The following is a 23,480-nucleotide window of genomic DNA, read 5'->3' as shown; positions in this document are numbered from 1 at the left end:
AGTTTTAAGTTACTTACCTAGAACTGTAATTATTGTTTCAACGATATTTTTACCCAACCACGTAAATACAAAACAGCAAAAAAATTCATTGTGAATATCTTGATGTTTTTTCAACGCACAACAAATATTCGAGACAAGGCATCGATATGTATGTACTACGAGTACGGAGTAGTAAATCTAGTAAGATTTGGTGTTCCGAACATTCACTGTGTTCAACTGAATTAAACTGCAATCCATTCAAACTGACTTTAGTATAGTCAATATTGACAGCTTGAGGTTGTGTAAGGAGTGACGCTCATGATATAAAAACAGTCTTACTGTAAACTTGGATGTGAATAAAAAATATTAGTCAAATCAGTAAAATTATTTAATATTTAAACGAATTTTGAACAAATAGTTTATTAGGACGTTTGAGTCTATAGAACATACGTCAATGGGATAAGCAAAATAATTATACTTGTCACAAGACAATTTCTTCGTCACAGCTAGTATAAATTCAGACTTCATAAGATACAATTTTCCAATTTACAATTCTTACACACCAAATAAGGCTTACGACTATAACTTAACAGTCCAAAGACGTTACAATCGATAGAGTAATAAGAAAGTTACAAATAAAATCATTTTTCGATGACCTAAATAAAGAACTATCTCAATGGACCCAAAATGTCGGCAAAGTTATTTTACGAAAGACAAAATTTTACAATTAGCCGTGTCACTGGAATAACTTTGTCCCTTAAACTGACGAAGCGAACGAAGCTGGAATCTATAAATAAATTTGCTGCTAAATATACGACGTGTTTTTTTGTCAATCATTTTATATCTCTCTCAAAGGACTTATACGTAAAGTTTAGGAAAATTTGGTTCTTTGAGGTCTTGTTTAAATAAACTTTGTACAATTAAGCATAACTTTACGTTTATAATAGAATTGCATCCAATTATTGCATAACGTTCTATTCATTATTAGTATGTATTTTTATTTGTTTTCGATTTAAATATTTTTTTAGTAATCACATATTAAAAGATATGAGTTTTAAATAGAAAGTTCTAAAGGTCCACGTCAAGCTTTAATATTTATTTTCTATTTTTAATAAATGAATATACTTAAAATGAATCGCATAATACTTGCTATTGAGAAGGCATTATACAAGATTTTTACTTTAATAAATATTTCTTTAACAGACTCTTGTTGACATTTTTATTTTTCATATATGGTCTTTCATTATTACTAAAGCAAGAAATTGTATTCTTGGATTAATGAAATAGAAATCGTAACTGTTATTCCACACGATCGATTACAAAAACATTGGCTCTGTATGAAGTTTTACTCGAATATAGCTTGTATGGCTTGAAATCTCATCCAATCAATCTTGATTCTAAAAGCAACCTAAGAACAAGCCACATATTAATAGCGAACAGAGTTTTTCTTATTCTGTTTCTTGCTTTACTTTCCAATGACCAGATTTAATATCTAAAATAACTGCAGCGGCAGTAATCTTAATTGACATTAACATCTGTTACTATTTTTTATGACGATATCATAAAACCCACCCTATAAAACTAAATTCCACAGTTTAGCCTCTTATTAATCAGCCTCAGCTTATAATACATCCTATAAAATAGGGCTTAATAAAGTCCTTCCCTATACATTATCTCCACAAGTACATAAACGCATTCCCGTCTCTCTATTTATAAAGCGGCAAAAGAACAGCTCTATATTGATAGTGTTGAACGAAGAAAAGATTTCACGATTACGCCGGTTGTAGTTAACGCATTTAAATTTAATAACACAAGACTTTTAGTGCCTTCTTACTAAGTGAAGTTATTTTTAATTTCAGTATGATACACCTTCGTACAGTCGGAGTAGAGACACCAACAGAACGAATACGACAACCGCGACTACAGACAGACCAACAACCGTCACGGCGAAGTATATTAACACAACACCGTCGTACAAGTCATCGAGTATTCCGATTCTCTGTACGGAAAGGGCTACTAAAGAAGATACACCCATTTCAACTATTGCCAATCGATATGCCAACTATAATAAAAACGATAAAGCCGCCTCCAAATATGAAAATGCCAAATATGATAATACGAAATACGATAACGCCAAATATGATAACACCAAATATGATACACCAAAATACGATAATTCGAAATATGAAAAAGGAAAATATGAAAAACCCAAATATGAGAACACAAAAACTGAGAAACCTAAATACGATAATACTAAATATGATAAATCTAAATATGATAAGAAAGACTACTCTAAACTTGCTGTACCATCCCTCACTACGAGTAGAGAAAAAGGAAGAGACACGAGTCCTGTATCAGTATTATCAAAATATAGTCTCACACGCCCTACAAGGCACATAAGTCCTGAGAGAAAATCTGTTAAAAATATCAAAGATAAATCCCGAGATCATAGTCCCGGAGATCGAGACAAAGACATTCCAAGTAAGACTGACAAGTCTGCAGGCTATAATAGCTTGTCGAGCTACAAACTATATCCACGAACATCAAGTTATTCACGCCCTTCATCTAGAACAGAAGTCAAACCAGAAATTACCGTAAATAGATATGCAATTGCCAGTCGGTTATCATCATCATATTTGAGGAGTCCGCCCACAGTTAAAAGAACTTCCGTATCTCCCATTAACCATTCCGACTCCACAAAATCTGAATCAGAAAAAAATCTACAAGTAACAACTCCAATACCCTCGATAGCAATAATCGAAGAATCAACTCGACCTCACAACGCGCCTCTCGAAGCAATTAATACGACACAGGAGAGTACGGAGGTATTTAAAAATAATGAAGACGAGAATGAAACTGAAACGTTAACAGTAGTTACGCGACACACTTCACCAACGCCGCCTGGCTCTTCGGCATACGTTAGAAGTAGAAGAGCTGATATGGCAAAGACTTTTGAAAAAACATATATCAGGTTAAAGAAAAGACCTCAAATGCTGGACAAAGAAATACAATCAGACAGATTAGATGACCCGACACGTTTGAGTCGCTTTGGCAGTACAGCGAGAACTAGTATGACTAACTGGTCATATTATTCGCCCAGCAGTAGTAGTTACACAGGATACGCGGGCAGATATTCTACACAATATTCCAATTTGAGAGAAAATTCAAGTAGCAATTCTTATAATGATAGAAATAGCAGAAGCCAAAGTACAGAGCCGTCCCCCGTCCCCCCGCCCTCCAACCTCTCCCAAGATATTATGAATACACTGTCCCATTCTGATAGCAAAAATGACAATGTGGTTCCGGATAATGTGATATTATCTGAATCAAATCAAGATATTGTTGGTGTTTATGAGAAAGATAATAATGATGATAATAACGATACATCAGAAATTATCATCAACGTAAATCTTAAGTTAAAAAGAGCAAAGAGTCCTGTGGCGGCTGCAGAATTAGTGTCACCAGAAATAACGATTACGAATAGTCAATTACCTCCACAGGCACCAAAAACAGAAGCAAGTACAAAAATTAAGAAGTCCAAGATTAGAAAATCTAGTACGGAATCATCCACAGACTCATCATCTAAGAAGAAAGTAGCAAAAAGGAGGAGCAAATCAGTTAGTTCCACTGACTCCGACCAAGGCAGTGAAGTTAGCGAAAAATCTACGGCATCAACAACAAAAAGTAAACCGAGAACATCATCATCTACCAATTTACAAAATAGTCCTTCCAAATTGAAACATTCCAAATCACGGGAAAGCAATAGTCCTGAATCAAGTATAACATTATCAACACAATCATCTGTAAGTGAAGATGAAAATATTATTAAGACAAAATCTAATGATATGTCCAGAACATCCGCCGACGAATTGTCATTACCAACTGATAAATCGGGAAGACAGCCATCGCCTGCTCCAGCTCCTAAAAATGATGGTGTCACAGAAGAAGCTAAATCATTTTTGATAAGGGCACTTGCTCCAGTAACTAATCTTTTTAAAATGCGACATCAAGAATCAAGTGATAACAACAGATGGCTTGAGAATTCTACTTCAGAATCAACCGGAAAAGATGTTTCTAATCTTATAACAGAAAGTGATAGGTCCTCTAAGAATAAAAATGTCATTGCTACAAACGACGATAATTTGGTGAAACTTAAGTCTATCAGACCGATAGAGTCTGGTGAAAGAGCTTGGTGGTTAGATTCGGAATCAGATAGGAAAAACAGCTACCCCAATAGCGAAAATCAAAAATCTGCATCAGACAAAAACGTCCCAAGGAAGATAAGACACGTAGAATCTGGAGAAAAAGCATGGTGGCAAGAATCTAACAGTGAAAATAAGAAAGATAATCCGGTAATAAATAACACGTCAGACAATTCCGATCCCGGTAGACAATTGAAAAAGTGTAAATTTTTAGACGATGAAAAGCCTTGGTGGCTCGATAGTAGTGGAAACATTCCTGAAGGCATCGAGCGATTGACTCCTCCTAGAAAGTCATCCAGTGATAGTGAAAAAAGTGATAAATTTAACTTTTTCAAAGTCCGGCGTATAGAGTCAGGTGATCAAAGAGATTGGTGGGCACCTAGTAATGAAAACTCATCCAATAGTAACAAAAATGATGTCCAAGCATTAAGCAAGTCAGGTTCTGAAAGAAACTTCCCACTCAGGCGCATTAGACATATAGAATCTGGTGAGAGACCGTGGTGGTTATCAAGTGACAAAAACATTCCAGAAGGCATAGAGAAATTACCAACTCCTCCGCCACAGCATGATAGCGACTCTTCTGACGAAGAAGTTCAAGTTTACGTTCCACAATCACACGTGCCCCCATTCCCCTTACATCTGCCAGATGACGAGCCGTTAGGGGACAGACGAAGCCCTGAAGGTCTAGAAACTCCTAAAGAAAACGAAATTTACAGAGGACGTTCATCACCGTATGAAAACAATCGCCAGTACAGGAGGAAAAGTGCTAGTGCATACCAAAAAGGTCCCGAAAGATATATTTCGAGGTATACAGACATCGATGACATCTTGGGTACTTCTGGGCAAATCTATAGTCCATTTATGGATTCAATTTTGGCGAAAAGGATCGGCCAACTTCCTTTTGATGATGATGATGAGTGTGAAGAAATAGACCCCACACAAGTGAGGATTCATGACAGTACTCCTCAAAGGCCGGTCATCAAGAAGATCCGTTCAAGGTAATGTATCTATTATTATTATTATCAAGTACGTAATCATTTTTAGTAAACGCTGCAAGTGGTGAGAAAAGTAGGAAATGCACAGCACGAACGCATTCCATAATATTACAAAATGGTTTCCAACAATGGTTATGCACGGCCCAATAATACGTGTCACGTAAAACTTTCACATCCAGCGTCTTCTGGTTTATGCACGGAATAATTGCTCTGTTATTTTTTTCAGAAGCGACATCATTGACATCCGGAACGAGGATCAGGTATGTCATTGCAATTATTCGTTTCGCGTTACTTATTTTTTTAGCCAGAAGACAGAAGGCACCAAGAAACAGTCTGCTCCATTAAAGTTAAGAAAACCTTTAACAAAACCTCCTTTGTTAGAACCTATACTTCTGCGTACTAGGAGATTTAACTGAAACTAATACTATGCTATAAAGGGAGCATTTATTTTAAAATTAATAGGAACAAATATTTACACAGGCCGTTAAAAATAAATTGCGGGTCCGACTAATAACATCGAGTGCATTTATAAAAAAAAAACGATTTATGCCGGGGCTTTAAAAAGATCAACTAAACAATAACATGTATAAGTTACTTGGCGACTTAATGGAGATCCATTAAGTATCATTATAGATATAAGATGTTTTGATTATCCATATAATTATAATTATAATTTTGTCTACAATCCTTTTTAGACGCGGGTGTTAATTTTTTAAACTGACGAAAATAGGCTAAGTCTTCTACGCTTTTTTCTTTAACTAAAATAATATCAGACAAATAATATTATTATAACGTTAAAACTGAAATTCATTCTTAAACCTTAACGAAACCCATAATTAAAAATTATTGTAGGTACAATAATTGTGGTAATAGTTTAAGGCTTCGACGCACCAGGCGGAGGGAGCAGTGAACTGAAGAGTGCACTGTATCCTTGAATCGGTCCCCTGTGGGAGTATCGCGCTGGACAAGGACAGCAATGTTGTGCGCGTTACTAACATTTCAAAACGGTGACGTCGACTGCATCAAAGATTTCATACTCTAATAGACATGGCATTCAACATTTCCACGGAAGTCACGAATTATACATTCATCGATATCTACTCATAACTTCTGTCACAACATATTTTGCAACAATCATTTCTTTCATACATTGTTTATAATTATTATTTATATATTATTCGTTAAGTCACAAATAATTTATTACTGCAGAAGATACCCTAAGTTACATAACATGTTCAAATCAACCTTTCATACAGGACATTTCACCTTTAATTTGTTCGTACTCTATGCAAAGGTAAGCAGTCATTCAGTTTTCGTCTCTTTCTATCAGCAGCCAACGCGATACAACGTTCTTTTCATAGTAACCCAGCCAGGTAAGGTTGCAACTGCGTGGCAACAAACTTTTGTAACAATAAAGGCGTCGCTACATAAACGGGTAATAGAAACGTGAAAATTGTACCTGAGGCGACTTGTCTTGCAACAAGCTCCTCAGTTATATTTGTGATTCAGTCGATGTCGGGTTGATAGTAAAATGCGTGTAGTCACCGGACCCGATACTTAAAAAACTTGAATACAGACTGATACAGTGATTTTTGTGATTCTAAGACTGTGCTCTGATCTCAGAAAGGTAGTGTTGTACCTCGGGCTGCGGTTTGCCGGTATATTTGACATAAAGTTGAACGCGAAGCCGGTTTTTGAGTATTTTCTTTTTTTTAAATGTACGCGCTTTCTGACGGCCGGTAAAATATTTTGCTATTGTTTTAGTTTATATACTAATTATTTTAAAACAATTTTCTGTTATTACGAGGATAGGATTATTCTTGTATTGCTAAGTATTATCAAAGTTCTACACATCTTTTTTGTACTTTTTATTGTTATAATTATGTGGGTCCAAATATATTTTAAATCTTTATCGTAATTCATAATAATACACAAACAAACTCATTTATTGTTTCCAGTTTAAGATAGCAATACCGTTATTATTAACAAAACCAGTTAGGACCATCTCAGCAACAATAAAACAAAACACAAAACCCATACGTCAACTCAAAAAGTAAAAAAGGAATAAATACGAATAACACCCACATAAAACACATGAGCGACCTTCTATAAATTTAATTACATTTAACAATACCTGGGTAATTTTTGTTATTGGTTATTTCACGGTATTTAAAACACGACGTGGTTATTACAAACATTAGTCATGTTGTGATTCCATAACAATTATCACGTGAAAGATTACAATTATGCCTCGTATAAGTTTATAATATATTTACTAAATATTTAAAATTAAAAGTATTATAAAACTATGCTTTATTGATGTGCATTTAACAGATTTTTAACTTCATAAATATTATTACCAAAAATCAATACACATTTCCCGTGAACCCGTATTATTTAACAGCTTTTTAGTAAAGTTATGATTCGAAATATAAACAATAGATATTATCCCATGTGTAATTAGTCAGGTAAATTTATGATAAGTTAGGCATTAAATAAAGCATCGGCCTACGAAGTATTCAATGAACATTTTTTACACATCCTGCCTTCTTGTGAAGCCGATAAGGTTTTTATTGCTTTTACACCTCAAACAAAAGGTGGAACAAAAGTTAACTTCGGCAGTTTGATAAGTTTTTTGAACGGCTGGTGTGGTGTCTACCGATATAATTAGGGTTTATTAGTTCTTGTTTGTTGTACGACATCAACATCCTGACAAAATACTATTATTGTTATCTGTAAACGTTTTTTTAAATAAGATGGCCCATTCTAAATTATAAGCAAAAAATATCAGTATCGATGCATATACAATAGCAATGTCATCATTACTTATATAAAATTATAGTGTTCCATACATTAACACGAGAAAATTGAAGAACGTTAAAGCGGGCTGGCTGGTTGCCGGTCCCGAAACAGACAGGTTTTTCGCATCAGCGACCGGTTACTAGAATAAAGGTGATTGGACGTTACACTGCCGCCGATAACTTTTTAAGTAAACATTACTTGCAGACACATTAAAGTCACAGTCAATTAAATATCAATTAGATGGCTTTTGATAAGGCTATATAAAAACTCGTAAACCTTAAATATAGTTCGATTAATCTGTGATTAACCGAAAGACTTCTAGATACAAGATAAGGAAAGCCAGGGAACATCAAACCGCATCGATAATTACATTAAGATGTCCATCAGCTTTGCAATTAAGATTGACGCGTGCTTTCCTAATGAATTTAATGAATTAACAATAGATTAGAAAGGCGCTGTAGCTTAGATAGTTTCACCCGACGTGGAAAGTGCCAAGGACTACAGATTAGATCAAGTGGTTTTTAAATATTTTTAATTAGACAAGTGTTTAAAGCATACTTGATTCTTCAGTTTTCTCCTGAACTATGACTACGCAATCTGCATCATATAGCGGTGACTATTGTGTTCCAATGGCTAATAATTAAATATAGTAATGGAAATTATAAACCACTGAGCGAAATAACTCATGAATATGAGTATTATCTTAGCACGCAAATACGCTCAAATAATAAATAATCACTATCAATTATAAACACCCAACAAGAAGCATATATGCCATTAAATATGGGGATTCCTTATCAAAAGCATCAGAAGGATTTCGGGGGCTCTCAGAAATCCCAGGTTACTTCTGATTTACAAACATTTTTCTCCGAAATAGTACTACCTTCGCCGAAACCAGCATATTATACTCTATACTTCACATTTATATTTTTTATCAGGAAATAGATACAGTAAAATAATACCTAACCAGAACTAATATATTAATAAATACAACATAAATGACGTGTCCATAAATATATACCATTAAAGCAGATATATTGGTTATAACCTAAACTAGATTCAGTTAAGATTTCAAAATCTCATGTCGCTACCATTGAGCTAAATAAAAGTGACAGTTGGAATTTTTAGCTCACAATGTAATCTAAACTTAGTTTGCAGGTAGCTTAAGTCTTCAGTTATAACATACCAAACCAGCTGATGTAACTAAAGTTAAGGACCTAGGATAATGTCCAGTGAGGCGTGACCTTAATTTTATTTCGCTCTACTTACGCGTAGGTATCATGCGAAAAGGTTATATAGTCGCAATACGTTTTAAAACTATTAACTTGATACATGTTATGGTTTATTGATTACTAGCGTGTACGTGATGGGACTTCCCATTGAATCTACTTCATTATTATAATAGGCGACGTCTCAGAACACCTTATTTCATATACAAATTTAAAAAATCAAACTTGATGTACAACTTTTCATTTTATTTTGCTCTCTTAAGCGATGAATTTCCAAAACAATGATACAAATTGCGTCTGGGAAACTTATTTAGAATTTGTAATATCCAGTATGTGGTAAGAATTTATCACTTAAATAGATTTTATATAATTAAACTAATGTTAATATTACAATATTTAATTTGCAATAAGTTATGTTTTTTTACATGTCATTCTACCAATTTAAATAAAAGAATTATTCTTCTTAAATATACTCCAGTCCCACATCCTAATTTAATTACAATTATTTACAAAAGTCATTTATATTTTCTTTTTATAAGTTAGCTTCCCATGTACGCTTCTAGGCTAGCATTCGAAAAAATAACTAATCTGCAACTAGCAATCGTGAGCGGACCGTTAAACTGTCTACTTCAATAAATGTCTGGGATCATTCACACACGTCGCATGCACTAGTACATTTAAATACATATGGAGCCAATATCCCGGTCTCTTTAGAACCTAGCCTAACATTACACATTCCCTCATATCAATGACCTCACACGATGTATATCACGTTTATGAAAACATTTTGAATTATATTCATGTACTAACTTTCGCCCGCGTGTAATTATTTGAACGGGATGAAAGTTCGCTATATATTTAACCGGGATAAGAGTAGGCTATTGTCCTACTTCTCACGATATCCACACCAATCAAAATCCGTTGGTCAGTTTTTGAAATAATCGCTTTCAGACCGACAGGCAAGGAAAGGCTTTGTTTTATAATATGTACGGAAGAACAAATACTTAATATCATCATTCTTAAGATATATGCAAATTAGTAAAGTATTATTTTCATCAACATTTCTCTCAAAGAAGTAATACGTTTTGCAATGCTTGTGAGGCAAAGCAATACTACATTTTGATAATTTCTTCTTCAATCTATTTGTAAATGACCATTTCTGAATACTGTAAGAATCTATCAAATTTGAACTTGACTAGAACTGTATTTTTATAACAGTCAGCCCACAAATAAACCTGTGGGTCACGTCATGTTTAGTAAACAACACAATAAGCCCCACAATGCTACAGGGATCGGGGTTGTACCGACCTTTAAGTAAAAGGATAATTTCATTATATTATCCTTGTCCATGTAATCACATCTAGCGTTATGACGTTTTTCTAGTATCCTACGTACTTAGACCACGTGTTTTTAATTATCTCCAATTCAATTTGAAGTAATTCTAGAATATTCTATATACGTTCGATTATTTTTATCAATTAAACAAATAACAGCATCAAGTGGGCGCGCCGGCACCAAAACAGCTAAGACATTGACCCCACCATCGCCTAAATTTTATAGCAAATTTAAGCACGTTGTAATAAAGAACTCACACTGGCGGGTCTTCGTAATTTTTTGCTTGTTACCTCAAGTGTAAAGCAGCCTTACAATACCGATAAATTTCGCCATTTCATAATGCAGGCTGACACGCAAACGTTACTTTGCGTTCGGATGATTTTGTAAGGAAACTAATTTTTTAGCTTTTTCGGTCACTTGTATCAGGTAACGGCTCTGGCAAAAACCAAATTTATCTCAAGTTTAAACAAATACTGCGAATACGTACTTCCAAACCAAAAACAGAACAGTACAAATTACATTTAACCTCTAATGTTGGTAAATAACGGTATAAATTCCACAAAATTTTATTTCATACATAGCACAAAATAATGGTAGATATATTGTTTTTATACCTACTCATAAAATAACGAAGAATAGTATTTAGTAATGACTACAGATGTCATGCAAGTTGCAACACCAAATGCATATTTATTAGGTAAAACGATGAAGGAAAACGATTTTATAAAACTTCGTGGCACTAACATAGGTATTTCGCACAAATTTAATATAACCTTCGAACAGCTTTTATAATAAACAAAACTGCATCATTAAAATAAATTTAAGAAACGGCAAAAGCTCACTTTAACTTATCCTGTAACAAAAATACTTTATACTATACGTTGCTTACATTAAAGAAAAACCAAAAAAAAAATAGCCTCGGATATCTTGTTAGCATTTACATGTACCTAAATTAAAAATCTATAGAAATCTAAACTCGGCATGGACGTATTTAAAAAAATAATTATCAATTTTAAGAATTATAAATAAGTAAGGTCAGGGGCCTTATTCCGTCTACTGTGGCATACGAGGATGTTTTTATTTCAATTTTTTTTAAATATTGTGACTACAGTAAATAGTGCGCTGTTTTTATGTGCAATTTTGTTAGTTTATGACACATCTATTTGTAAGACGTCATTGGGGGTATATCCGTATGCTTCTAATTACATGACACGTTTGATCACCGTATAGATAAAGAGGATTTTTTGCGTATCCTTAATTCAAGAGTCAATAATCAACCCTTACGTTTTTAATAAGAAAACAAAGTCCCGCTTCTATGTTTTAACATTTGGCAAAAGTAACTGTATTGGATAATTTTTGCATCGCGTTTTTATGCGGTAAACACTACTCACCTACATTTGGCGTTCTTAATTTGTTTCATATAAACGGGAAATGTTTTCAAAGAACTCAAAGAGATCAGAATGAATGTTAAATTTTACAAGCTGTTTAAAAAGTGTATATGTTTTGTATAGTGATATTTAGTTGCTTTGTTTGATGTTGCACTTCCACATTTTTACGCAAAGCAGGTGACGACCGCCCTTCGATCTAACGGGATTCTTTGGAATTCCAACTGATCCTATGTAAATGTATCACTAAGTTTGCTTAATGACTTATTTAGCTGGTGTATTTGTTTATAATTATGTAGAATGGCGCATTAGTGAAAGTTGAATTATTTTGCATAGAGTGGTTGGTATTTAGATTCCGTGCGTTGAATGGTAATAACTCACTTCCTGATTTAAAAATCTCATAATTTTTACAAGAAAGGTCTCAATTCATTTGAATAAAAAATTAGTCTTTTATACAATAAAAAATGAGAACAAATACTGTGAAACGCAAATTTAAAGTAACAAGTCAAATTATAAAAAAAATCTTAATACATTCACAAATATAATACACTTAAAACTATATGGCTAGTAATTATTTCTAAAAGCTTATAAATACATGATAGCTATAACGATTGCATTTTATCGACCTTTTGGCACATTTTGTTCAAACTGCGGATCAATATGAGCAATAAGCGTCTAACTACGGTAACCGTCTCACTTGTTCATTAATAATATATTGAACTAGTCCGATCCGCGGCCTCGACGAAGAGGACTGTCTCGGTTAGTAACATCATCGCGAGCATCTGATACAAAGGATGTCATCAACTTTTTGTATTCCTGTTCGACCTTATTGTTTTAATAATCTATACTTATAATAAATCTGTAGAGAGGTCAATTCTGTACATGAAACATATTTCCAAAATAACTATCAGGGGGTGATTAGGGATCGATACTGATGCCAAAAATGCAATTAGTAAAATTTTTGTCTGTCTGTCTGTCTTTCTGTCTGTCTGTCTGTCTGTCTGTATAACCGTTATAGAAACAAAAACTACTCGACGGATTTTAACTAAACTTGGTACAATTATTTGTCATACTCCTGTGCTGGTTATAGTATACTTTTCATCACGCTACAATTAATAGGAGCAGAGCAGTGAAGGAAAATGTTGGGAAAACGGGAGAAGTTACTTCATTTTTTAAGCTTCCGTCGCGTGTGCAACCTTAATGGTTAAAGCTACACAGAAATCATGTATGACGGAAATGTTCTCCTTAAAATTATGTAAAAAATATCCCACGACAGCATATGTCTATCTTTTATGGTTGACTCACAATAACACGTGTAACTCCCGATAGCTTAGCAGTTCGAAGCTTTCTCATTATATTTGTTTACTCTTACGTTTATAACACTCTCAGTCATCCCTAATTAAAAAAGTTAACATTATTAAATATTCCATAAAAAGAATCATAGAAATCGGTATAGAAACACCAAAGTTATACATGAAATACGCTAATAATAAGCCATCACGCGTGAATACTGAATCATGCTATAAGCTTCCTTCGATTTCACCAGGATCCCATCATCAGACCCTGACAGGACAATCGGACCACCTGCATACCATCATACTTAAAAAAACATCCCGACAAAGTGAGCACCTCCTCCATTTTTGAAGTCCGAAATCCACGCGGGCGAAGCTGCGAGCGGAAGCTAGTCTAAAATAATGTGACAGAGTCAAAAAAATTGTTAATATGATGGTCAATTACCTAAACTTTTTGGTACGATGGAGAACGTATGACATGCATAAGAATAAGACGATTGCTCATACATAATATTTTACCCAATTGCTCATTCAAATCACCTTTAAATAAGTCAGTTCCATTCTCAACTATAAATAGCGTTTTGTCCACCAACAAGCTTTGCTAAACGATTCGATCAATTTCTAAATATTACGACATCCGATAAAAATCAACTTTCAAGAGTTCCCACCATAATAGACTTCAATATCCATCGTAATCATCCTAATTACACGCCATTTCAATACGTAACATGCAGTTACATCTGGAACAGATGAAAGGCAATGTTCGTAAGTTGTGTGCGTTGTGGGAACAAGTCACGGGCCTACACACGTTGTGTCACATTGTTCGCGGAATATTCGACTCACGACATTTTTATATTCATCTGATCTGTACTGATACCACAATGTTTAAAAATGTGCTTACGGAAATATAGATTATGAAACTAATATTCTTGATTTGTAAAGTAAACTTGAGATTTTACTAAGTTTTTGGTGCATTTGTACGATATAGTAGATTCGTTCGCAATAATAAATTCTTATATCGTTAGACTGATGTATGTACCATCACACTTATATTCCCAGCGGAATAGTGGACATATATGTACAACGGGTGAACCCACTTCTCTATAACGGGGCGGTAAATGTAGATCGAGAATCTACGATCGGTACATAATTAAACAAATCCAGGTATTCGATATAATAGATTCTGCCGAAAGCATAAGGTGTAATTGGATTAATGTCGTATAACGCAAAAATATCACAAAATGTAGTTATTTTTCAGGTTAAGCTACATAGGCAGCGACGCCGATTTCACTCTGCCCAGCCCTATATACCGCAGCTAATGTTTCGAACAATAACATGTGTAGGGTTGCTAAATCAAACCAAAAAGGTGGATTTGGCTCTTCTTAACACTGATCAGGACTTCTACTTGATTTTGTGAACCTTATCATACTAACTTATAAGCGATATTAGAATGATGTGCGCATTTATCCAGCGAACGTCCGTCTTCGGATCTTCTTCGTCTTACGACACACCTAATCTGTCTACAATGACGAATCCCTCATTGCAATTACAGGCAATTTAATTGAAGGACAAGTTTTATAGGTGAAAAGAGTAGATAGAAACCTATATACGTATACGGCTATCAAATCTGCCCTTAGACATGTACTGTACATGGTAATCCATCCATAATTATATGTACAGCTGGATTCTTACGACTTCGTCCACCCACATTTTTCTTAAGTCATCCTCTTCATCTTTTATCAACACAGAATTAATAAATTCCATACTATCTCATTCGATGCCATTATTTGTATCGTAAAATGAAAACAAAATATCCAATTCGACATGTATAACATTTTCTCGAAATCTGTTATCAGACGTACTATTTACATTTTGTTACAAAACAAGTCTTTCCGACTCGAATATTCATCGTCCAACACGATTGTTCATTTGCGAAAAGTAAAATGTCTGCGTCACACCTTCAATGGTCAATAAAAATTCACGTTGCGTCCTATTTTGTATGGATAAAGAATATTGCACATATTTTAAAATCATGGTTTATAGACCGTATAAACTAGCCTGCCAACTATTCAAATGTGGCAGAACGTTCCGTTTCCAAAGCTATTTTCGGTCCCGTACAAAATAAAAGATATTGTTTGTACCGGAAATTAAATTCTATGAACTGCCAGTTATTGACGCTGTCTATGACTTCATTCGATGTAATGAACGATTCCTTTAAATATAAAGACTAGGTTTTGTAGTATTTATATTGACATTTTGCCTATTACCAGTATTCCTTTCTGCTCGTACAAAATAATAGCCTACATTTTCAAAAATCTAGACATTAAGGTCCTCTATCGACCTATTTTTGTTAGCCGTTGGGATTACACCACCCAGACGTAGAAAATATCGATGAATTTCATCACGACTCACGTCTCGCCCAATTAAACCATGAATGTCATCCAAACGTCATTGTGCATAAAAAACAAGTGTTTTTTTGTAATGCCGGTAAACCCGTTTATACCTGTCTTGTAAAAATGCGTTGCTAGCCTTACCGAAGCATGCGCGCATACGAAAACCAACCACGTCCGAAGGTACACAAAACTATTGCCGCCCTGGTCTTTACGCGTACTGATGAGCAAGACAAACACACATTAGTAGATGCCTATGCATAAATAGACATCGTGAGAAAATAACACAATGTAGACGTGGGTGTACAAGTTAGGGGACACGGAGATATTTCGGCTCTTTCAGTAACAAATCTTATGTGTCGATTGAAGTAGCTCTCGGTTACGTTTGGCACCAAACGGCGAAACGAAACAAATTATTCTTTTTATCCAATTCTGACATGTAGGCACTCTTTATAATATTTTCATCACCGAAACAACAACCAAACACACTTTCTTATAAACAATTTTAATGAGATTCGTCGAACAAGCGTCGAAGCCCCGTCCGTACATGTGCAGTGTCTTCATTCCTCGTGGTGAGACTTTAACGCCACCATACACGGCCGTGTAATTACCAACTTAAACCATTAAGAAGATTTTCTTCGCAGCGAGCCGCTAGCATCGCCTTTGGCAACATTTTCTAATGCTGTTCAATGTTCGTATGCTCACGCCTTCTTATTTCTTGAACTTGACATAATAGCCACATTAAGTAAATGAATTGCAATAATTTGAGATCTAATATGCTTCCATTTCTGACTTATCTGAGCAACCAAATGCGGATTACTTATCAAAGTTAGCACAACATTCTATAAAGATATACTTAAAGGCTACCATCGTTTGTTCAAATAGCATTTCAAATTATGTTCTTTACCTTGGGACTTAATACTTCTAAGATTAAGTGGAATTTATCTTATATACAATTCCAAATTAATAAGTCATTAGGACCAACAGTGGTCAACTCAATATAGTTGATACTCAAGACTGGCGCCACACTAAGTAATAAAGAAACATATAAATGCTGCAATACCTAAATGATTCATACAACATTAATAACAATAATAATTATCTGGTTGAAATACACGTAAATCTTTGCGAATACCACAATTTACAAAGGCTTAGTAACATTTTTTTCAAGTCTTTATCACGCAATTGAAATAGATTCGGTGACGGTATCATATCAATTAAAATGTTTGCCTTTGTCACTGTAAATAATTGGTCTTGCCTTGTGCTAATTATTAGTGTATTGTCATATTTCCTCCTCGTTAACCCTTAGACTCCTGTCGGTTGTACTTAACGTGTCAAATTAGACTACTAAAATACACGTGTTATTTTAAGAATAAATCTAGCTCTAAACTACTACACTTAAACATGTTATACAATCAAAAAGTCGCTCACATTTATATTGTTTTTATTTATTTATTTTATTTTGCGAGTTACTCATGACCCTAATTTGTTAGTAGGTACACAAGAAACTTTATACTATGTTAGTGATAATTACAGCTTTAAAAGCAAGGAATGACACTCCAATCCATGAGAGATACGCAACGGTGACTTATATACATGTGGGATATGTTCAATAAGTGCCAAAACAACAGGGGGTTTTCCAAATACACATTTATTTATTTTTTCTTCCGTAATTTACTCGTCTTAAGTCTAACGTCTTACTTACAATAAATCTTTTTTTTTCCATTCCCATTCATGCTCTCACTTATTCTTAGCATTGAATCTATCTCTTTCCCTTCTACCTTATTCTACTAGTTTATTCCTTTCACTCACCTTCGGTCCATATCTCCAGATCCAAATCAAGTCAAATCCAGACCAGAATGCTGTTGGTACTTGCCCTGATCCTGCGCACTAGGGAAGCAGATTACATTTATGTCGATAACGCTATTCATTTCCATAATTTGAATTATAATAAGGGAGAATATGTTATATTTTTAAACGATAACTGCATACTCATTTAAAAAAAAACATTAAAACATTTCAAAGCTTTTACATTTCAAACCTTAAAGAATAGTAAATTGGGTCAAAAGTTGTGAAAATACTTCACCATTCACAGTCGGTAAAATCAAGGAGACCCATTCACGTTATCCTGAGCAACGGACCATTAAAAGAAAACTTTCTTTACCCACTTCAAGTTTCAACCACTTTTTAAAACGGGGACAACTTGAGTCAGTTATTACGTTGTGCAAATTTAGACTTTACTTCTCCGCAATAACAGTCGAATTTGTTTGCCATTTCATATACAGTAGCGTAAAGCTGCCCTATGATTACGGAATGACAGTGAGAATTCCTAAATGAAACATGTTGGTTGGAAAAAAAAAGTATCTTTTAAGCAATGAACTTTAATATGCAGCCATAGAGTTGAAAGTCAGTTGAACTCTAAATTGAGAGGGTTACAATATTTATTTCACCGCACGTTGGCCTTGAAAAGGTTACAATGTGCAAGGGTTAGTTCTTTTCTTTGAATTACATACAATAAGCAACGAATTGTTGATTTTTTTTATTAAAAACGCCTTATTCTTAAGTACAGGTTCTCTTTGAATAGAAATTATCATCATCCATAGCGCAAATCTACCAACCGGTGACGTTTGCGTATAAAACAGTAGTCAAATTATCTAGATTCGATTAAAAAGTGCTGAGTGATAGTTCCAATCCGATCAACATCCTATGTACAATAATAGTAATGACTGATATTGTAGCCAACACATGAAAATTATAGTATCTTAATAATGATCATTGGTGTGGTTGTAAAACCTCACCCTTGTCCGTACAAGGGTAAGGCCTTTTAATCGTATCTAGACGTACCTAGTATCGTAACAAAAAAAATATGATCTTTAGGTAGACACACACTCGCTCACGTCTCTCATTACTGATGTACCCACTTTCCGCCGCGCGAATTCCGTCCCATGACGTGGATAGGGGCGAGCCTATCATGTTGAACACAAATTCCACACTCCAGGCTGATATTGAGCAAAAATTTTATATTATTTTGCCCAACCAGGAATATATCCGTTTTATTTTATTTTTGTGAACAGAAAATAAAATTAATAAAGAACGCTCGCTATTTTGATTTTGTACGGCTTATGAGGTTGACTGTAGCAGCGATAGACTTCGTGAAAGTTTCCTAATAGTAAAAAAATCTTTATACATTTATTACTCGTATTCATCCAAGTTTTTAATACTGGAATACTCAAAAGCTCAGGTTTGCATGTCCTTAAGAATATCAGCGAGAGAACTAACCCATTAACGTTTGATTTTTTGTATCACGTCACGGGAAATGCTTGCGATAACTCACGGCGTGTAATAAAGAAGCAACGGAGCGTACACTTACATGCGGATTCCTTACCATGATTAAGTGTTTACGAAACAATAATTATTATATCGCCTTAAATTAAACATTCTTTGCATTGCGTCTTATTGGTATTTTTTCCATTGACGGTAACTTAAATTTACTGTTGCTTTTTCAACATTTGACGTTGGTGTTATGGAAATTGTTTTTTTTTATTATGAGAGCAAAGGTATTGATGGACAAGAATAAAATATTATGAGAGCGGATATTACGCCCGAACACATATAGTCGGCAATTTCAAAGTTTTATTGGACTTTGTTCAACTTTATTTATCTGACAGCTAACTGAAGCAAAATTGTATTTTAATATTAGTCAAGCACAGCGCCCCTATGCCTACGCATTACGAAGGCTGTCATACCGAAGCACTAAGAAACAGATTATTACCATGTCATTGAGCCGTACTTAGCTAAATAACGTTTGTGAATACGGGCCCACCTTTGAGAACGCTCAGTACACCGGAACGCATAGTGTGAGCAGTTTCATAGTTTTCTTTGGCTTTGCCCAGCTTTGTTTATCTGACAGCTGATTGAAGTAATCTGTGTCTTAATATTAGTTATTCAACATTTTTTTTAAATACGCAACTTGTAATTCAATAAGCTTCATAATAATATCACATCAATCCACCGCGTAAGGTTCAGATTATAATAATTCGTAAACATATAAGCGTTAGCAATGCTAAATTTGCTGGTACAGTTAACATAGAAATATATTCTCTCAACCAGTCCAAATTAATTTTATGGCTATATTGCTGTTCTCTATCTATTCAAAGTTAATGTTAGCCCTGGGTATCCTTTACAAGCCGTTTGAGAAAGTGGGCGAGCGCCAAAAGCGCCTTAAGCGAAATACAAGCGGAAGCAACAACTTAAGTGCACCTTAATCGTAGTCTGTACTTGTAAAGAAACTATATGGCAATAAGTAAAGAACAAAACATAACCTATTTAGCATAATCTACCATCTCTTAACAGTTTGAAAATGTCGAGTTTTATGAAAAAAAAAAATTTGAAGGAATAATATATGTATTAGTTTTGTTTGTCACAATGCAGTTCCCACAAAATCACTTAATAATCTCCATGCATACGACAGACGTTGAAAAATTAGGTCATAACCTTTAGAATAGTTGTAAAGGAGGCGCATGCATTAAGCAATACCGGTGCTATAAATCAAATTGTAATTTTCTGGCGCATCTACCTCGCAAATTCCGTAATTATTATATTTAGTTACCAACAAAAAGCTGTTTGCGTCACTTGGTGCTATGCTAATTAACTTATAATGTTCACGCGATAAGAATATCATTATTTTTGTTGCATTATAAGATTTTTATCAGTTACGTTCGGACGGTTTTACAAAACGTCTGTAAATAGTGCGTGGACCAAGGACTCGTGGGAAGTTTGGCTAATAGCGGTGCGATTTGCACTTTCCTTTTTTTAATGGCTGAATATTAAAATTCATTACTAATTTTAAAACTTAATTTTCAATTTTGCATAAGTAGAGCTGGTAATTAATTTATTTACACATTGTACACATGGTATACAGGCCGTCTTAATGCCCTTAATTGAATTCCTGATTTAATTTAATTCTTATTTAGTTTTTTATTTATAAAACAACTCGGCGACAGATCAAATGATCTAATGTTAAGAGCACAGTATCGTCGAACTCATCCATTATTCTAGAAAATGGATGCGCTGTAAACTTATAGAAATAAGGAATAGAAAATTGATGCGGCTTTTCAAAAATGTTACCATACGTAACGAAACAGGCAGCTGACAGTTTATATTGGTTTTCTATAAATTAATAATTGTACTCCGATCGAGGCAGTCCATTCATGCTGTATTGTAGACATATTATTTTGTCTACAGCATTGCTACGATTATAATGTCGCTTGACTTCTTTAAATGTAAAAATAATCTTGCCACTGCTTTTAATTTCGTTTTATTGCAGACGTTTCTTTAAGTTATTACGTAATTCTAAATTGCTTCAAACACTTATTTTATTTTTGCCAATTCACTCTCGCGTTCCAATGACGCATATTTGGGTCTTCTTTTCATAATAGACTAACAAAAACTGACGGTATAAAAATATCCTGAATTGAAAATTATGTAACGAAGTGGTAATAGGTTCAATTAACAGCATGGGCCATGGTGTAACAGGAACCTGGTGACATTTATATTAATAATGATTAATTATATATATACTTCTATTTGTAACATAAATTACAATATCTTGTACATCGGAAACCTACATACTGATCAATCAATAACAAAGTCAGCTCATTAATTTTCCTACATCCCATTGTCATATCTAATGATAGCGTTCACTCACATAGAACAACTAAACATAAACAGTAAAAACAATCCCGGGAAGACATCCCGTAGGGTAAACGACTCAATCACATAACGGTATATGGGATCACGATTGCAATCGTGAATTGAATTATGCCTAGTTTGGACTCTATGTTTTGTACCGTTAGCAAATTCGCTGGACATTGTGGCGCGTTTATTGATTTATTATATTTGTTGCTATACGAAAACCTTACCTTATATATATTGTTTTATAGCACAAATTAGTGTAGAAGTGATACAAACTTAAATATTTGTCGTGAAAATTAATTGAAATAGAACTTTTAAATCTTTGACCGTAAATTAACAATCGGGTAATAATAAAATAAAACGTATTTCTATTTTTAGTGACACACATCCCGTATTTACTGCTAAGTACAATCTTGACAAACGTTTAACCAAATTGCTGTGGATACGAACTCAGAATAATCCCTGTATTTACGCATAATATTCAGTTATTTTTACACGGTAATATTTTTTTAAACGTCCATCTTGTGTAAAACCACTCACAGCGTTACGAAGATGACAGTCTTTACCCAAATTACCAACAGTAAAATTATGGACTAAGGCTATTAAAAGAACAGACCTCGAATAACGGAAGTATGCTTGGGAAAAACAGGAACTTTAATTTGCTCATATTTACCGATTTGATGAGGTGTTTTATGTTAACAGTATCCGAGGCTCGCCAGCGTGGTTGTGAGTGTGAACATCAGGTATCACGGTTTATTTTAAAACTTATTGGAATTATTACACACACACACACACATCACGCATTTAACCCCCTAAGGATTATGCAGAGGCGCAACCAGGGCACCCACTTTATGCCAAGTGTGTTCCATCCCTTGATGTGATAGGGGGCGAGCCTATCGCCATATCAGGCACAAATTCCAGACTTCAAGCTGATACTGAGCAGGTAAACCCAAATATCACTTTGCCCGACCCGGGATTTGAGCCCAAGACCTCAGAGCGATGCCGTACTGCGCATGCAATACAACTACGCTACAGATAATATTTTTTAATCTTACATGACGGTAACCAAAAAAACGTGATATGGCAGATTCTAAATTTCAATACCTCGATGGTAAAAAAGTCCATAGACCCATTAAATATTTTAAAAAGTTTCAAACTGAACCGATATAAACACGAGTGTAACTAAATTCCCACAACGCGACGAAACAAAGGAAGTGACACAGTCACACGAGGAGACTAAATTTAACACTTTGTCTCGAACACATACCTGCCTGTATTTGTCTTTTGTTATGAATACGTAACCGTCTTTGAGATTACTTCATAAGCGAAGCAGATCATGCTTTCAATAGAGAAAAAATCTAGTAAGTATTATATTTGTCTGATGTTCTTTATCCTAATATTAGTATATTTTTAAAGTATTGTTCAAATTGGTTATTTTACCCGTAAATGACGCCAACACTCGTAACGATCGTGTAGAGGTCAAAACGCCCTCTGTTTGTTTTGATCATCTTTTAAAATACTGAACATGACTTAAATCTTTATGTTATACTATAATTGCAAAACAATAAGTATCTCATCGTCAAATGAAATACAATGACCTAGCATCACAGAAATGTGCGTTAATTAAACAATAATTTAAAAAAATAAATAAAAAGCAATAAATTTCTTATTCTCTTACGTTTATTACACGTAAAAATATTTTCAAAATACATATACAATGCATACGACGATATGTGTGTTATAAAATGAGTAATCTGATGAACGCATAATTTCTTACTAATATGATCCTGTGATTTCAATTGTGCGCGTCAACGATATAAATATTATCTAACGCGCGTGGATTTGTTATCGTGAAGGAAATACCGCGCAGAGACAAAATAACGTCACGTTAGGAAGGCAGGAACAAACTGGATGCAGGTCGCCGTTGAGAGGTCCGTCTGAGTTCTGAGACTGAGTAAGGCCTATGTCCAGCAGTCAACTTCATGTGGCTGATAATGTGTTGGCTAGTGACCACCGCTCTTCTAAACATTTGCAATGTCCAAGGAATTTAATGATAAAGTCTTGCTCTACCACAAGACTACTGTTAATGATTTATAGTTATTATATCTGTACCCAAAAATATTTACGAAGATACGACTCAGTTTCAATCTTACGAAAAGAAAACAAAATAAGTTTTA

The 23,480-nt window shown here is 34.3% G+C and overlaps 1 protein-coding gene across 2 annotated transcripts in view; it reads left to right on the top strand.

Moving 5' to 3' along the window:
* Positions 1-23,480, top strand: part of LOC115455732 — an 81,413-nt gene that overhangs the window by 15,471 nt on the left and 42,462 nt on the right. For both annotated transcript variants that reach the window (XM_030184403.2, XM_030184402.2), the window contains exons 3-4: positions 1,839-5,179; positions 5,403-5,436. In XM_030184403.2, coding sequence (XP_030040263.2) covers positions 1,839-5,179; positions 5,403-5,436 — 3,375 coding nt within the window. The remainder of the gene's footprint in view (positions 1-1,838; positions 5,180-5,402; positions 5,437-23,480) is intronic.

This window comes from Manduca sexta, chromosome 27, assembly GCF_014839805.1.
Source record: "Manduca sexta isolate Smith_Timp_Sample1 chromosome 27, JHU_Msex_v1.0, whole genome shotgun sequence".
NCBI classification, from domain to species: domain Eukaryota; kingdom Metazoa; phylum Arthropoda; class Insecta; order Lepidoptera; family Sphingidae; genus Manduca; species Manduca sexta.
Note: the sequence above shows the minus strand (reverse complement) of the source record. Positions and strands in the feature narration are given on the sequence as shown.